The sequence below is a fragment of the Felis catus genome, chromosome A1, assembly GCF_018350175.1.
Source record: "Felis catus isolate Fca126 chromosome A1, F.catus_Fca126_mat1.0, whole genome shotgun sequence".
Lineage (NCBI taxonomy): Eukaryota > Metazoa > Chordata > Mammalia > Carnivora > Felidae > Felis > Felis catus.
In genome coordinates, this window is record NC_058368.1 from 176,324,976 (window position 1) to 176,342,979 (window position 18,004).

General features: G+C 47.2%; 2 protein-coding genes across 6 annotated transcripts in view; both read right to left on the reverse strand.

The window, feature by feature from the left end:
- RPL26L1 (ribosomal protein L26 like 1) overlaps nt 1–8,963 on the reverse strand; it is a 51,868-nt gene extending 42,905 nt beyond the window's left edge. For 2 of the 4 annotated variants that reach the window (XM_019838863.3, XR_006584089.1), the window contains exons 1-4: nt 8,815–8,963; nt 8,235–8,411; nt 983–1,123; nt 62–237 (exon numbers count right to left, since the gene is read on the reverse strand). In XM_019838863.3, coding sequence (XP_019694422.1) covers nt 109–237; nt 983–1,123; nt 8,235–8,402 — 438 coding nt within the window. In that variant the 5' untranslated portion in view covers nt 8,403–8,411; nt 8,815–8,963 and the 3' untranslated portion in view covers nt 62–108. The other 2 variants (XR_006584096.1, XR_006584095.1) reach the window with 2 other exon arrangements.
- A 5,809-nt stretch (nt 8,964–14,772) lies between these two features.
- The window catches only part of ERGIC1 (endoplasmic reticulum-golgi intermediate compartment 1), a 103,597-nt gene continuing 100,365 nt past the window's right edge, over nt 14,773–18,004 (reverse strand). The window contains exon 9 of one of the 2 annotated variants that reach the window (XM_045035416.1): nt 14,773–16,684. In XM_045035416.1, coding sequence (XP_044891351.1) covers nt 16,398–16,684 — 287 coding nt within the window. In that variant the 3' untranslated portion in view covers nt 14,773–16,397. The remainder of the gene's footprint in view (nt 16,685–18,004) is intronic. The other variant, XM_045035408.1, reaches the window with a different exon arrangement.

The following is an 18,004-nucleotide window of genomic DNA, read 5'->3' on the forward strand; positions in this document are numbered from 1 at the left end:
ACAACAAAACAGGAAGGAGACGGTTGACAGACATCTTGAAAAGTGTCAAAGGAATACACACCAGACTAAAAATCTACAGTTAAACCGTGGTTGCACAACAGGTTATATTCACTCCTGCATTTTCTCAATAAGTTCTTCCTTATATTTGCCTTTCTCTTTTCCAACTTGTCGAGATTTGGCTTTGCGTTCAAGAATTTTTTTCCGGTCTTTGTCCAGTTTTAGCCTGGTGATAACTACCTGTTAGGAGTGAGAAAATAAATCTTTATTTATTTATTTTTTAAGTGGAAAGGATTTATAACCATGTGATTATTCTGTACAGCAGAACTTTTCCCAACAATAGCAGTTTGGTTCCTTCCGCTGCCCAACTCCTGAGGATCTATGAGACCAGTTAGTTTAGTGATATCACCTATCATTTGGGCTGGGACAAACAAATTATACTACCAACATGTTTCTGGTTTGTTTATCATCCCTTGGCCAGCAAAACGCATTGCTTAAAAAACATCGCTTGAAAAGCGCATTGCTTAAAAAAGCATTCCCACCAGCTAGTAGGCAATAGAGATCATAAGGATAAGTAAGACCCCAACCATCCTGCTCTCATCTGAAACTCTGGAGGAGAAAGACCCTACAATACACTGCATGGAATGGAGTGCAAATGAGGAACAGCATATTCCGCCAGGTGGGTGTGAGGGCCACAGGAAGAGATGTTCCCTCTCCTCCCTCTGGATGTTATCTAGTAGGAGAGGGATGCCTGGAACCCTCCTGCAACCTGCTGGAAGGCAGAGCCTTCACCGAGGATGATAAAACAAGTAAGAAAACAATAAGGATCCTTGATGACTAAGCCAGTGAATCAATCAAGCCTGCCCCACCTCCCTCTAGAAGTCCTTGCCTGGGCCACCTGAGTAGACACTACCAACACACTGAGAACTTACAACAGCACTAAGCTACACTACCCAGCCACTACCGCCACTCAGTCCCGCCATACCTTGCTGGGGTGAATGCCCACATGAACAGTTGTACCATTAGCCTTCTCACGCTGCACTCGCTCGATGTAGATGACATACTTTTTTCTGTACACCTGGACTACCTTGCCTATTTGCTGACCTTTGTAGTGTCCTCGAACCACCTAAGAGAAAATACAGGAGAGAATTTTCCCCCATTCTCATGCATGAACATCACCGTGAGGAAATTAATTATCAGGAACACACAGACTAACATACAACTTTTTGTACAAAGCAGATTAACCCTGGTAGTCAAGAGTTAGCTTTTTGGGGGGTACAAATCTGCTCTGTGTTGTTCCAAGTCAGGTGAAAATTCACTTCAATTTTTTTCTTATCTGAAAACAAAAAATTCCTTGAACTAGAATGGCTATCACAGAACTAGTCCGGAGAGTAAAAAGGTAAATCACTATACACCCACAACTAACACAATCTTATATACCAATTATATCTCAGTTAAATAAAAATAAGTAAAGTTTAAGAAAAAAGATAATCACTCTCAAGATCTAAATGGAGAAGAATGGTTAAAGATAGCATCCTGAGATTCTTATGCGACCATTTAAAATCCCATGTTCTTTTTTTTTTTTAATGTTTTATTTACTTTTGAGAGAGAGGGAGAGAATGTGTGCGCATGAGCAAGGTCGGGGGAGAGGGGAGGCAGAGAGAGAGGGAGACAGAGGATCCAAAGCAGGCTCTATGCTGACAGCACAAAGCTGTATGTGGGCTTGAACTCACCAACTGTGAAAGATCATGACCTGAGCCAAAATCGGACACCTAATTGACTAAGCCACCCAGGTGCCCCTAAAATCCATGTTTTCAAAGAATAATTTATCACCGAGCAAAATGCTCAAGGTATGACCTTTAGGAAAAAAAAAACAAAGCTTTATATGAAATATAGTCTGAATCTTATATGTTTCATATATATGGCATATAACACAATGGGATATATATCCAAATGTCAATAATTGTTGCCATTAGGCCAGACATAGGATTACAGATATCTTTTCTTTTTTCTTTTCTATTCTATTTGAGAGAGAGAGAGACAGAGAGAAAGAGAGAGAAAGAATGAATCCTAAGCAGACTCCATGCTCAGAAGGGCTTGATCTCACGACCCTGGGATCATGACCTGAGACGAAATCAAAAGTTTGACACTCAACTGACTGAGCCAGGAGTGAATATAACCTGTTGTGCAACACAATTTAACTGACCCAGACACCCTAATTACACATGGCTTTTTAAAAAATGTATATACTTCCAGGGGCGCCTGGGTGGCTCAGTAAATTAAGCGTCTGACTCTTAATTTCGGTTAGGGTCATGATCTCACAGTTCATGGGATTGGGCTCCACATCAGGCTCTGCTCTGATGGTATGGAGCCTGCCATCTATACCTGGCTCTATACCTGCCATCTATACCTGATGGTATGGATTCTCTCTCCCTCTCTCTCTGCCCCTCCCCTGCCTGTCTGCCCTTGAGTTGTCTCTCTCAAGATAAACACTTAAAAAAAGAAAAGATGTATTTTCTTTCAAATTTCAAGATTTCTATAATTAACACAAATATTTTATAGTCACAAAAAACAAAAATGTTAAAATCTCTTGGGCTGTTTTCATGTACTAAAAATCTATTCACACTCCAATGCTATTCAAAACTAACTAGATTATGGTTTCCTTGAAGGCACAAGCCTATTCAATAGGAGCCATGATATAGCTGATGCTGATAATAAACAGAGAGGAAATACCACATGTATTAAAAAACTAGAGAATCTCAATACTCCTGAAATGTCATTTAGATTGTTCAACTTACTTACCAAGGTGATTTTCAGGCTGAAGATCATGCCTCACTGGAACTCCACCATACTCTCTATGATCAGAGACTTTTACATGGAAAAGTCTATGAAATAGCCTCTCTTAACCATCATCAAGATTCAAGAAAAGATGTTAATAAAACAAGTCCAAAGGAACACCCGGTTAAACAGAACTGGACAAACACTAGATGAGGAGAGGGACAAGGTAAGACTAAACTAACTGGCCTGGAAAGGGAAAAGAGAAGAGGCAAGGATGGTTGTGCCTCTGGGTACAACTGGATGGATGTACAGAGTCTGGCTGGGCAACTGGATGGATGGATATGCCTTTCCCAGAGCGGGACGAAATACGTGTTAGGAGAAAAAAGTTTAGTTGGGAACATGTTGAATTTGAGGCATCTCGTGACATTCTAGTAGAGAATTCTATACATAGCTGGAAGACCAACTGGGTCAGCAACAAAGACCTGGGAGTCATCCAGAGATGGCAATTCAGAAACCTGATTTGGTTCAGGGAGCTGGTCTTATGAGGGCAGAATGCAGAAATCCAAGGAAAAGCCAACATTTTGGAAGAGCTCATAAGGGAGACTGAAGTGGCCAGAGAATGGGCAACCAGGGGAGTGTGGGGTTATAGTAGCCAAGAAGACACTGTCAAATGCCATGGAATGGTCAACTGCAGGAAGGATAAAGGAAAAGATGTGACAAGAAGCTGGTCACTGGTGATCATGGCTAGAGTGCTTTCAGTGGAGCAGAGACTGAAGGCATTTACAGTAAGACAATGAGTTCCCCATGGAGAAGGTGAAGGTGAAAAACAGTCCCAAGGAACCTGGCTGTGAAGAGGATGACAGAGAATATCTACTAGAGGGAGATGTGAAGGTAAGTGATAATTTTTTTTATTTTTAAAGAGAGGAAAACACGAATGTGTTTAAATGCTTATGAAAAGGAACAAGTGTGGAGGAAAAGCTAAAGGAAACTTTACAGAAAGGGGATAATGGAGAGAAGAATCTAAGAGAATGGAAGGCCACTGAATGTAGTGGCTCAGCTCTAGATAGAAAGAGGAACATTTCTGTCAATACAATAGGAAAGCACAAAGACGCAGGGGTGGAACTGGAGGTAAGTTAGAGGGTTTGGAACAGGAGTTCTGAAAGGTCCTGGGTGATAGCTGTAATTTCCTCTGTGAAGCAGGACAGGTAGTCCTGAGCAGACAAAGAAAAGTATGTGAAATTTGGAAGATCCCAAAAGAGAAGACGCAGTTTTAACAAACCCACTTGCGACTGTTTTACTCTTCTGGTGGAGTCAGACCTGGATTCCTGGCCTAGACGTGATTTTCTTCGTTTATTGAACCAGAGTTTCAGGTTCTATCTACAAGGGAAACAATTCACACCTCACAGACCCTGAAAAAATGGCCACATCTTCTCCTCTGCCCTCCTTTTCTTTCTTTCTTTCACGTCTTAATTCCATCCGCTCAATAATTTTTTTCATTCATCCAACAAATAGTGGCTGTGCCCCCGTGGGTGCCAGGCTCTGCACTGAGGTCAGGCAACAAAAAAGAGAAGCTCTCTGGCCTCATCTTAATGTAATAGGTAGCAAGCAGTTAACTAATAAACACGCAAATACATGATCACTAACTGCAACAGGGCACATGGGAAGTGACTGGGATCATAATTGCGGTGACAGCTATATGGCTTTACGTGTGCCCAAACTCACCTGTGCATTTTACTGTCTGTAAATTATGCCTCAGTTTTATTTATTTTTCTTTCATTTGTTGAACCACTGAGTAATTCACCAACATGGCACAGAAGTACAACAATAAGTGCTAAGGGGGATGCTGGAATGACTGAAGTAACAGGCACAGAAATGAGGACTACAGAAAGTTTCAGGCTTCAGAAGGGGGTCGGGGGGGAGGGGGGAGAGATCTCACGTGTTTTGAGAGAAGTATTCATTTGGCGCCCAAACGGGATGGGGGAGCTCTGAGACACACATTGTGAAGGGGTGACCATAAGAAGATCTGAAAAACTGCCCTGTTGGCCAGACATGTCAGTTAGTTGTCTGGGAAAGTAACCAAAAGGTTTTCATCATTTGGTAGCAACTGGAGGGTACTACAGATTTCTAAAGAGAGTGACGTGTAAAAAGTTGAGAAGCTAGAGGCAGGGGACTCTTGAAATAATCTGGATACAGAATCCTGGGAGCTACAAACGAGTGTAGAGACGACAGGCTGCTTTAAAAAAGTGGTAAATACTGGGCACAGCGTGAGGTTGAAGGAGATGGGTTAGAGTACGTTTAAACGTGCAAGCCTTGGAGGAAGCGAGCGGCAGCTGTCAGGCACAAGTGGAAATTGGGTCAAGCTGAAGTGCTCTTGTGGAGATAATGAGTTCCGAAAAACCAGCCCAAAAGACTATAGGACCGTCAAGAAGGAGCAGGAATATAAACCAAATTGAATGTGCAGATTTGGAGATGCATGTGTCAAAATGAACGCCACAACTTCAGGGGGGTTCGGGGGAGCCCACCGCAGAGAAAGAAGAACTGGGCAAGGGTTAATGTTCACAGGCGAAAGGTGAGGCAGCTTCACAGGTGAGAGAGAACTGGCAAAACCCTCATGAGGAGAACACAGCTGTGACCTTAACACGGAAGCCAGAAAGGACAGTATTCTGATGAGTGTCTCCTTGGCTACTAGTCATGGCTCCTCTGAGCTTAACCTGAACTTGCCTAGAATCCTCAAGAGTTATCAAAGGCAGAAAAGATGTGTTCCTCCCATGAGTCCGGCTTTGAATCAGTGCCTTCAGAGAGAGAGAATAGGTTTCAAAATTCTGACCTTGAGAGTCAGGGTCAGAGATTGCCCTCTCCAACCGTGCTGGGATGTGGCAGGCAGTTCACATCTATCTCAAGAGGCAGCTAGGGCTTCCATCATTTCCTTTCAGTTCCATGAGCAGAGTGGTGGAGCAAAAGGTCCAGCCTGGCCGAGGCCGAAAGGATTTCCCACTGTGATGTCATGACTCGGCATGCCTGTTCTGGAACCAAACCTGGATCCTGGGCTCAGGGATGAGCACAGACAGGCACTGGCACAGGTGGCTGTCGAGGAACAGAGTCCGGAGGAAGATGAACTCCAGCTACTCCAGGCTCAAGGACGCGTGCTCGTGGCCCTGTGACGCCGACGGGGCAGCCACGCCTTTGGGGGGTGCAGATGGGCCCGGTATGCCTCAGTTTAAAAAGAAATAAAATCAAATTGAGTTCACTGTTATGAAAGAAATGTAAATAGAGGATGCTACGATAGAATACTGGTTAAAGTATCTGGGAAGGCTTTTCCGAGGAACTGACATTTAAGGTAACAGTGAAAAATGAGGGGTTAGTCAGGTAAAGGGGAGAAGGAAGAGCACTTCAGGCAGAGGGACCATTCCGGGCAAAGACCCTGAGGAAGGAAAGATCAAGGTGCATTTAAGGACCTGAAAAGGTCAGTATGTCTGAACTAAAGAGCAGGTGGGCATTAGAGAATAAGGTGACGTTGGAGAAGTAGACCACGACTGGGTCACACAAGGCCTTGTCAATGATTTTAGGTTTATAGTAAGCAATCAAGCAACACTGATAGGGTTTAAGTAGAATCTGATTTGCAAAAAATACCCCTCTGTGAAGAACGCCTGATCAGGATTAAGAGTAGAAGCTGGAGAAGTCTTGAACTGAAATGGAAATGGAAAGAAGTGATCAGATTCAAGACACATTTTAGAGACAGAATCAATAAGATTAAGTGACAGAGTAGAAATGGGTCAGGGAGAGAGAGATGTTAGAATTTAGAGGCTTATGGCATAGGCAAGTGAAAAAGCATTGCTTACTGAAGTGTGAAAGATGGGAGGAGAATCCGATTATAGAGGCAGGAGCAGTTTTTTGATCGAGAGCACTCCCAGATTAGAAGCTTGAGACGACATGAGGTTTTTAAAGCGTTTATTTTTGAGAGGGAGAGTGCAAGCGTGCGAGGGGGAGAAACAGATGGGGAGAGGATCTGAAGTGGGCCCTGCACTGACAGCAGAGAGCCCGATGCAGGGCTCGAACTCATGAACTGTGAGGTCATTCATGACCTGAGCCGAAGTTGGACACTTAACCGATTGAGCCACCCAGGTGCCCCTGGGACGACTATGAAATTAAAAAAAAAAAAAAAAAAAAAAAAAGATGTGGGGCGCCTGGGTGGCTCAGTCGGTTAAGCGGCTGACTTCGGCTCAGGGCATGATCTCGCGGTCCGTGAGTTCGAGCCCTGCGTTGGGCTCTGTGCTGACAGCTCGGAGCCTGGAGCCTGTTTTGGATTCTGTGTCTCCCTCTCTCTGACCCTCCCCTGTTCATGCTCTGTCTCTCCCTGTCTCAAAAATAAGTAAAACGTTTAAAAAATTTTTTTAAAAATTAAAAAAAATTTAAAAGAAAGACGTTCAGTGGATAGTCATATCTATAGGTGTATGCTCAGAAAAGTGGTTTGGGCTGGGATATAAAAGAGGGAATTGTTAGCATAGGACAGACCTTTAAAGCTCTCAGAGCAGGTATTATCACCCAGGCAGACAATGTAGGTAAGATGAGATGTTAGACCAGGTGCAGGCCCTGACTAACTCCAGCATTTAGAGATCAGAGGAGAAACAGCCAGCAAAAGAGTCTGAGAAGGCAGAAGTAAACTGAGCCCAAATGGTCACAGGAGCCAAAAAGACAGACTATTTCTAGAAGTGAGGCAGTGCTACCTATGCCAAATGCTGCTGAAAAAGTCAAGGATGATGAGACCAAGATGTGTCCCCTGGATTTTGTCATAAACATGTTACTGATCTCAGCCAAAACCAGTTTCTATAAAGTAGTAAGAGATCAGATTGGAGAGGGTCTAGAATGGCGCCTGCTCCGTACATATTCAATCCACTCCCTGTCTATTTCAGTCATCCCCCCCCCCAGCTCCCTTTCTTACCACACATCCTAAGCTCTAGGAAGAACAGAAGGCTTATACTCTCTCACATGGGTCATTCTCTTTCATAATTTCATGCTTCTGACTTGCTGCTTCTCTATTCTCTCTGCCAAATCCAGTGCCACCGAATGCCCAGCCTCCACTAAATCCAATGTTACTGAAACATGAATTACTCTCATCGTAGCACTTTCCCCTGGAGATGCTGGTTCAAAGAGCCGCCACGAGCAATGAATGCCTGGCAAACTTGGAGCCAACGGACTAAACCGAAAAGCAAAGTTTTGCTTGGCTGGTATACTATTTTCCTGAGCAATCATGATTACTAAAGAATTGTATCTGAATGCTCTCAGTTAATCTGGGTAGGCACACCCTGGGGGCTGTGGACACATCTGCAAGATTACTTGCCAGGGGACTGGCGGCATGGGAGTCTACGACTCCCCCACGTCCAAGCACACATGGCATTCTTAGGCAAAGCCGGCACCAGAGTGACACGCTTCTGGATAACCAGAGCTCGAGGGAGACGAACCTGGACCTCGTCGTCCTTGCGGATGGGCATGGAGCGGACGTTGTACTTCTGCCGCAGCTCCTTGGAGAGCGGGGAAGACATGATCTTCCTGCGCACGTGCGAGGGGGCATTGAAGTGGCGTTTGCGGTTTTTGCTGCGGTCCGAGGTCACGAAGGGGTTGAACTTCATGCTGGCCGTCTGCAAAAAGAGGCGCGGGAAGGAGTGATGGGTGCTCAGTCGGGTACCACGGCCCGCTCTCCATCCAGGACACTCCTCCCATCCCTGCGCAAGTGCTCCACGGGAGGAGATGGCCTCAGAAGAAGGTGACGGAGGGAGAATGGGGCAAATGAGGGGTCTGGCTGTGACACAGTAAGGCATGCGTGGGGAGCGCGTGCCTGAGCAGAGGAGTCGTGGGAACAGGGCGGCAGTGGGGCCTCGAGGCTCACTGTGAGAGGAAGGTTTGGGCGGCTGGAGAAGAATGCATGCTTGGAGGTCACGCAGAGATCTCTGGGGAGACGGGCGGCCCCGCAGCACGCTGGGGAAGAATCCAATGGGCGGAGCGCTTCTCACTCGGACAGAACACCTGCCTCTCTCTACTCACCTTGCACCAGTTAGGCTCAGACGGCGCGCGCGCAAGGCCGGAAGTGAGGGCTTCCTTGCCGCGCAAGCGTAGAGAGGAAGCGGAGTCCCTTTCCGGTCAGAAAGAGACTGAATGGCGCCCCCTGCGACTTGGGGTGGGATCGCAGTGCCTCAGTCTAAGGGAACCACCCCAGGGCCATGCCGCTTTCGGGGGTCAAGCCAGAAGCCACGAAGAGTTGGCACCGCGGGGGAGAAGGGGCATATTTCTGTAGGGCCTGCAACAGAGGCCTATTGGTGTGTTAAAAATAGGTACACCAATACTCTGTTTCTCATCCCACACTTTCTTTGCCTGTTACCCTCCGCCGAGAGGCATATTGAGAGCATTCCTGATGATCCAGATGCAATCGGCTGACTTGCTTCTTTAGAAACACTGAGAAGCTTGTTCAAAATGAAAAAAAAAATAATTAAAAAACAATTTTTTTTTTTAACGTCTATTCATCTTTGAGAGACAGAGGGAGACAGAGCATGAGCGGGGAAGGGGTAGATAGAGGGAGACACAGAATCTGAAGCAGGCTCCAGGCTCCGAGCTGTCAGCACAGGGCCCGACGAGGGGCCCGAACCCACGAACTGCGAGATCATGACCTGAGCCGAAGTTGGACCCTCAACCGACTGAGCCACCCAGGCGCCCCCAAAATGAAAATTTTTGTGCTCCATCACAGTCGTAAGAAACCACGCAGTGGTAAGTGGGGGTTTTAAAGCAAGCACTCCCCTCCTCCTGCCCACCCAAAGAATTTGAGGTGCAACAATAGGGCGTTGAGAACCAACCACCTGGTCTTGCAAAACTTTCCCCCAGTGTTTTAGCCCTGTTGGGGAGGGCTGGGGTTGTAGAGTCAGACCTGAACCCAAGTGCCTCTTCCTGTGGCTGGATCTTGGGGAGATGCCTGCATGTTTCTGAGCCTCAGTTTTCTCATCTGTGAAATGGGGATGGATGATCTCAGTAGGTGCCTCATAGAGTTGTTATGAGAACTAAGTGATCTAATCCGTTGGGAATGTTTAGAACAGGGTCTGGCGCATAGCTCTTAATTACAGTAAGCCGTTATTCCTAATGAAAGCAGAGGCCTATGTGTGGGGCTTCCTCCAGGCCAGCCCTAAAGCCGGGCCTCACATCCATGAGTCCTCACATTCAGACTTTCACCATTAACTACCGATGACGCAAACAGTAAGCTTTTTGTGTTTGAAGTAAACACATTCAATGCACCTTGGGGAAAAACCAGCTGGGGCCTCGGCAGTCAGAGCTCGCCTGCAAGTTTGTGGCCGCTGCCCCGCCCTGCTCATCCCGGCCACGCCCCCCCCCCCCCCCCCGGATTCCAGCCCCAACCTCGGCCCCCCGCGTTCCCGCCTCGCCCCGCCCGCCCAGTAGTGTCCGAGCCCCGCCTCCCCTCCCGGGCAGACAGCCCGGAGACACGGGCGCCACCCTACGGGCAGTCAGCCTGAGACACCCCGCGCGCGAGGCAGCTGGGAATGAAAGGTTTCGTTCTGCTCATAGAGTTTACATAGTTCATATGTATTAAGCACCTACTTTACGCCACATGTCAGAAGACGTTGTGGTGCTCAATCAACAGGCACCCCGAAATTCAGAGAGAGGGTTGTCTTGCTAGACTCAAGCAGGTCCCCTGCTCTCTCCGTTTATTAGTGTCCCCAGGCATATGGTGACGCAATTGTTAAACACTAGCATTTTACTCTGCCTCATGATCAGCCAGGGCATCTGCCTTGATCCCTGAACCCGATGGGTCCTATTTTAGGTTTCACTCTAGAATGCTTGCAGTCAGTGTTGGAGACTTCTGGCCTTCAGACTTAGGGAGGATGGCCAACATCCGGGCTGTTTGTAGACGCCAGGGCATTAGGGTGAGCGGTGCCAAACTTGTTGAGGCAGTGGCAACTGGAAAGCCACCCGTTGTGTGTGCCCCAGACTCCAAGAGTAAGGAGGTTGGAGGGAGAAGCGTAAGAAAGGAAGACTTTCTTAAATGTCTCTGCCACAAAGGAGAAATGGCAATTATGTGAGGTGATGAAGTGTTAACTAAGCTACTGTGGCAATCATTTTGCAGTAGCAACTCAACCTTAAACTCCTAAGGTTATAGGTCCATTATAGCTCAAAGTTGGGACCAAAAAAATGTCACTCACCACGGGAAGGCAGGAATAGAAGCTGTTATGACCGACTGCACATAGAAAGTCAGAGGGTTCTTCTCAAGCAGCCCTTACAGTGCTCATCAGACCCAAGGTCCCTTACCTCCCCTCCCCCATAAGTTCATTTAGTCATTCACTGGCATAACTCATTTGCCTACTCATTTATTCCAATATTCATCCATTTGTGCATTAATTTATTGATAGGTACTAGTAATTTAGCCATAGTATGGGCCTAGATCAAGGAGCTCTGGGGAGGAGGAAGATCTATCTAGTCCCTGATTACAGTGAGGAGCGCAGAACCTCACTGGTGCAGGGCAACCTTGAGGACAGATCATTACAACCCAGGATAATCAAGGTATATTCATGATCAACCAGGGTGGGGAGGCGATACTTGACGCTCCTTCTCCCACGGCTCAGTAAAATTAAGACAGGTGCAATGACATCACCAGATAAGACCCTGAGAGCCTGAGGCTTTGTCACTCTAATGAGGACTTAGTGGGCTTGGCTACTATCTTGCCCCATGTCCACTCTTGGTAACACGCATGGGAACTGGTATAGAAGCCCCAGGACCTAATACAGTGGTAGCGCAGAGGAAACGCCCGGGAAATATTTTTATGCCTCTGAGGTAGAGGGTGATGTGGTGGGGAAACATGTGCGCCCTGATTCTGACTGCCTGGGTTTGGATCTCCATCACTTCCTGGCTGTGTAGGTTTGGGTAAGATATTGAGCCTCTTAGAGGTCACTCACCTTCCTCACCTGAGGAATGAGAATAATGATAGCACGTACATTATTGATTTGGTGTCAGGATTAAATGAACCCTTAGCACAAGCCTTGGCACAAAGTAAGCGCTTAATTAATGGTAGAAATTGTTGTTTATTAAATGAATGAATAGCAATGGCTAATCTTATTTGGCTGCGCATTTAATGCCAGGCATTGTGCTAAGTTTTACAAACACTACCTTACTTAATCTGGTAAACAGTCCCCTGAATTGGTCCCTTTTGCAGGTGAGAAAACAGGTTCCGAATGAGATGGGAACAGGCTGAACATGATCCACCATTACATACTCAACATGCTTATTGTTATCTTGTAGCCACTAGAGATCAGGATGAGATCTATCAGTAACATAGGAGGATGTCTACTGGAAGAGAGTAAACCTCAAAATAATATTAACAGCATGATCCCATTTTGTTTGTGGGAGGATATGACTAAAATGTTAACAATGATTATCTCTGGCTAGTGGAATCAGGGGTCCCTTTAATTTTTCCTTTTTTTACTTTTTGCCTGTCTGATTTTCCTCCAGTGGGGCCATGAGCATGTCTTATTTGTGTAATTAAAACCATGTTTTAAGGGCCTTAAATTTTTAACAAGATCTCCAATATTCAAGTTAGCTTCCCTTGCAGGCTGTTTAGAAAGAAGGAAACAAAACACAAAGTACCCTCACCACTTTCAATTTCCCCCATTTGGGGGGGGGGGTCGGGGGTCAGTTTTCTCTTTTGATATGGACAAGATGACCTTGGGGACCAAGGCAGACCCATAACCCAGAGTCAGGCGGACAGGAGTTTGAATTCCAACTTTGCCACCTACCAGCTGTGTGACAGAGAAAAGTTACTAAATTTGTCTTGTCCTTTGTAAAAAGGAGGTAACTTCCACCGGGCAGGACTGCTGTGAGGATAGAGAAAGACAAGGCCTGAACGATCACTCCTTGCGGGCACATGGACAATGCCCAACCGTGGGTAGCTTTTTCTACATGAGTTAAGATAAAAACAACTTATTTTGGGCAGAATAAAGTGCATGGCCTCGTCACTACACGACTGACCAAAGACAACTATTGGGGAGGGAAAAAGGTCTTCAATGAGCCCATTTCTTAGGAAGGCGTTAGGACTACCGGTGGCCTGCCACATTGAGAAAACGTGTATCTTTGTCTCTGGCAAGAATCGAGAACTAATTTGCGACATAGAGTAGTAAGAAATGCAGCTGCCACTTCCAAGCCCCATTGCTACAAGACACTTCTCCCCAAACTTCACACCCACTCTGACACCCGCCCACCTCAGGGAGCATGGGCTGCAGGACTTGAGCTTCTCTCTTCCCTGATGCACCTCTGTAACCTCGCCCCTTGTTCAACTGCAAGCCCCCCCCACCCCAACCCCACCCCGCAAGAAGCCATTTCTGCCCCAAACGATCAACCCCCCCTCTACGAGTCTGCGCTATAATCCCCGATTGAGAAATCCTCTTATGCGAAAACACTGTAATCTGCTCTTGGTTAGATAGTTGAAAGAATTGGTTTAAGAGAGAAATCATACAAATGACACATACTTTAAATGTTTTACGTCCACTTAAAAAACATTTGCCAATCTTTTGACCCTGGAGCAAGGTTTTCTCATGGAGAAACCTCCCCATTGGAGTTCTCCTTCACTTTCCCTGCATAAACCATGTCCTTACATAAGCCAACTTGAGAGAGTTCCAGTTTTGGATTCCTTAAATGTGGAGGGAGAATTTAGACCCTTTCCATGTGAATACATTATCTTCAAGGACGCCCCCCTCCCCCGCACCCCTTCTTCCCAGGTCTTTTTAGTAAGAGGTCTTGCTCGTATCTAATTTGGGAGCATTTTGAGGAGGGGGGTGGCAACTCGCCTTTATCAGGTCTCTGCAAAGTGTACAACTTAGTTGTACTAGATTCTTTCATTTTCCTTTTCTTGTTTATTTATTTTTGAGAGAGAGAGAGAGAGAGCACAAGCAGGGGAGGGGCAGAGTGAGAGGGAGACCCAGAATCTGAAGCGGGCTCCAGGCTCTGAGCTGTCAGCACAGAGCCCGATGTGGGGCCTGAACTCATGAACCGTGAGATCATAACCTGTGCCGAAGTCGGACGCTTAACCGACTGAGCCACCCAGGTGCCCCGATTCTTTCATTTTTCAATCCTGTTTCACTGGTTGATCACATCATGACAGCATAAAGCACGGCTGGCATAAAAAGGCTTGGGAAGACACGTAATTGACCACCGGCAGCATATTCCTCCTGACCTTCAGCTTTGAGTGTCACAAGAACTCTAGTATCAGGATGCTACAGAGAGAATCCGTGAAGTTTCTTGCAGAGCGGTTCACTGCCACATTCATCCCTGATGAATGATCCACGTTCATGCTGTTCCAGGTGAGGGCCTTGAAGAGCCGAGAGCAGGGTGGTAAATAGCCATGTCAATCTCCTTTTCAGAGCTGGGATAGTCTCCCCTTTGCTGAGATTAAGTCTGAACAAGGATTGCCAGATCCTTGGAAATCAGAGAGAATTTATGAAACACCTTTAATTTATTGCAGCCCTTGGTTCAAAGCTGTGGTTAAACATGTTAGTTAGCCCTGTTCCCTGTTCCCAAAGAGACTATATTCTATTTCGGAATACCTGTATGAAACAACTCCCATTTTTGAAAATTTACCACATACCCCTTTGCCACATCCACAAGCTCCTTCTGATCCAGTCTGGCTTACTTGTGCATATTACAGATTTAATTTCTGTAACAGCCCTGATTGTTTGATTACTCTCCCTATTTTCACCTGAGGAAACTGAGGCACTGAGTGGTTAAGAACCTGACCTGAGGCTACACAGCTAGAAAATGGCAGATCCAGGAATATTCTGTAGGGACTCAATAAAGAAGGGCTGGTTGCACGAGATCTTGACTTTCCAATCATCCTCACGGATCTTTTCCACATTTCCCCATTTTTCTCCTCTAGAATTAAATTCCATTCTGACTGTGTGCCCAGCCTCTAGGCTACCCAGCCCCAATCAAGTAGAAAGAAACGCACAACAACAGTTCTGAAAATCAGCCTTTTAATCTATTTGAACCCAACGAGTGGGGAAAGAACTAAACCATTTTTTCCCTTGAGATTGTTTATAAGAAAAACAGGTCAGAGGTGTCTCTTCCATAGGAAACTGACATCCCCCATGTCCTCAAGAGTTATTATTTTTTTTTCTGAAAAAAGCATAAAAGTGGAATTTCAACTCATGTGCATGCCACACATTTCCCCACCCCACCCTGCCCACCCTCTACAGGTGCAGGTATTCACACACCAAAGAGACTCCTTTCTCCAACTGGGGAACAGAAGGTGAAAAAAAAAAAAAATCCATCCAAGTGGCCACAGATACCAGAGATAACCAAATGCAGTTTGCACTCACAACATCAGTCAACTCGTATGCAGAAGGGGACACTTTTCTAACTGGAATCCAGAGCCAAAACTTACAAATGGCAGAGACTTGAGCTATCCATAGAGATAATTTAAAAACTTCCACCAGACACTCCCCTTAATTACAAAAGTATGCAAACAATCTTGATATAAATGGAAAACAGGCAGGCGGCTCTCTCCCTGGGACACAAGGGCATACCTAAAATTCCCCCGGGGTGGCATTTGTGCCTGGACCATTGCAGCTCCCTTTCCGGACTGAAGGGGAAGGATGAGGGTGAGCAGCGGGGTAGGGACCCACCTCAGGAGCAAGTGGGGAGACAATGGAGCTGTCCCCAGGGACCAAGAACCTATATGGCCCCTGATGGGGGGGGGGACCTCAGTGGCAAGTGGGCCACAACTGAGCTGCAGAGAAGTCCGAGTGCTATGCACCCGCTGGAAGCCTGGAAGGTAGATGTCCAAAGACAGGGCTGATCTGCTCTGCTTGCCCCACCTAAGGCCTTGGGACTGATGGCAACTGTCCAGGAGAGGGTGAGACATGATTACTTCAGGGCTGCAGAGAAGGATACCTTCCATCTGGACATGAGTGCACAGACCATGTCCGGTTTTCAAAGGATGATTCCCCAGTGACAACCAGCCCCTCCACCAAGAGATGCTGCTGCCACACAGCACAGGGGCTGAGGCACATTGGTGGGGATGGGGATGGGGTTTCAGAGAAACAAGGTGAAGAGAGGAAGGAGAACTTGCCACCCACCCAGTTTCCAACGGGCAGACCTGAGTTTCCACCGCTGCTACCCAACAACTGGGCGCCTGCTTCTCAGGAGAAAAAGAAATGGGTGGGGGTGAGGGACTTGAGCCTGAGCTCTGAGATGGACAAGAAGGGATGGAGCAAAGGCGAGGGTTCCACCTATAGCGCCACATCCCAGGGACTTGCCTGGGAAGTACCATCCTTATTGAAGGCGCAGAGTGGAGGTACCCGAGGGCAGTGTGGTCCAAAGCTGAGAGCCCCGGTCTGCAGGCCGGCTCCCCAGGGGAGAGGCCAAGTGATTAGTGCGTCCAAATGGTGGGAGCTTCGAGATTGTCAAAGCCTGGTTGTGAGCTGGTCGACGTGGATTCTGGGCTGTTCCCCTAAGAGGGAAGGAACTGCAGCCCTCCCAGGAGTGGTCCCCAATATCCCCGCACCTCCCTTGCCTGACTGTGGTGGTCTCGGGGCTCCCCAGGAAAAGGGGCACCACGACTTCAGGCAATGTAATTCGTGTCAAATTAAAGATGGGGAAAAGAGGTAGCTGCGAAACCGTGAGCCGCCCCCTGCCTCCCCCCACCCCCACTTTGGGATGCAGCCAGATACTGGGCCAGATAAGAGGGCAGGAGGAGATGGGGGGCCGGAAGCAGGGCTGGCAGTCTCCCGGGGTCCTCGGCCATTGGGCCGGCGGGTCGTCAATGCATCTTGCCCAGCTGGATCTTCTTCCAGGCCTCCGAGGCTGTGAAGATACAGGAGTCCAGAATGCCGGCAACAGTGAAGGTCCCACCGATAATGGCACAGATCTGAAAGGGCGAGGGGGGAGGGTCAGAGGTCAGCGCCGGATGGAGCACCAGGCCACACCCCTCCCAAATCACCAGCTCTGCCCCATAACTAATGGGGTCTGGAACATATGCAGGGTTCAACAAAACCCACTTATTGGATGATGAATTTAATAACAATAAAAGTAACCATCAGCAGCTCCTTTAAATCCCATACCAACCGTCTGAATGAGGAAGGGGATTAGTAGACCCGTTTCAACGGTGAGAAAACCCAGGTTTAGTTAGGTAACTGAATTCACATTGGAAGTAACACAGCTGTGACCTGAACTCAACTATGTCTTGACCCTGGAGCCTGTGGTCCTAACTTCCACTCTAAATTTATCAGATTTTTACAGTCCCATTTGCAGATGAAGGAATGGAGTTTCAGAAAGGCAGTGCCACTGGCCCAAGGTCACACAGCCAGGAAGTGGCAATCCCGGGACTTGAACCTGGCTCTGACAGGTCCAGGCCCAGCGCTGCCTGTGACTGAGATCCGGGGTGGGCCGAATAGGCAGCATTGGCCTGGATGGACGGGAAGGAGAAATAAACCTCTCACTCTCCAAAGCTTGTAGGAGATCAGTGAGATGGGTAGTAATCAAAAAATCATACCAACAAATGCAAAAGTACAACCAGGGCAAGAGCTACAGAAGAGAGGGAGCCTCTGGCACTACCAGAAAGCTTACATTACGGCCAAGTTTCTAATGGCACTATTTACTTTGGGGACCAGAAAATTCTTTGTTGTGGGAGGGCTGTCCTGTGCAATGAAGGATGTTTATTTGCAGCCTCTTAGGCCTCCACCCATGAGACTCCAGTAGTACCCTTTCCTTCCTGTCGTGACAACCAAACGTTGTCAAGTGTCTCCGGGGGGTAAAAACTGCCCCCAGTTAAGAACCGCTGCAGTAGGGGGGATGACAATGAATGCCACCTGTATGCTGTACTTCCTAACTCCCGGCCACACGATCAAATGCAATAACCAGGACAAAACAGCTTACATAGCACACTCTCTGTACCAGGTGGGGCTTGAGTACTTTGTGCCTCCCTCCTCCCTGCATCCCCAGGCCAACCCTAGGAAGTACTACTCTGACGCAAATATTACCACCAAGGAAACTGAGGCACAGAGACATTGGATCACCGGTCCAATACCACAGTGATTAGTGGGTCAAACTTGGGAGTCTGCACTCTTAACAGGACGCTCCGCTGCTTCTCAGTCACGAAACTCTCCACCTAACTGAATTCCTATCTTTGCTTGTGCCAGAACTCCACCTGTGACACATCAAAATAATGCTCTGTTTTACTCAAAATTTC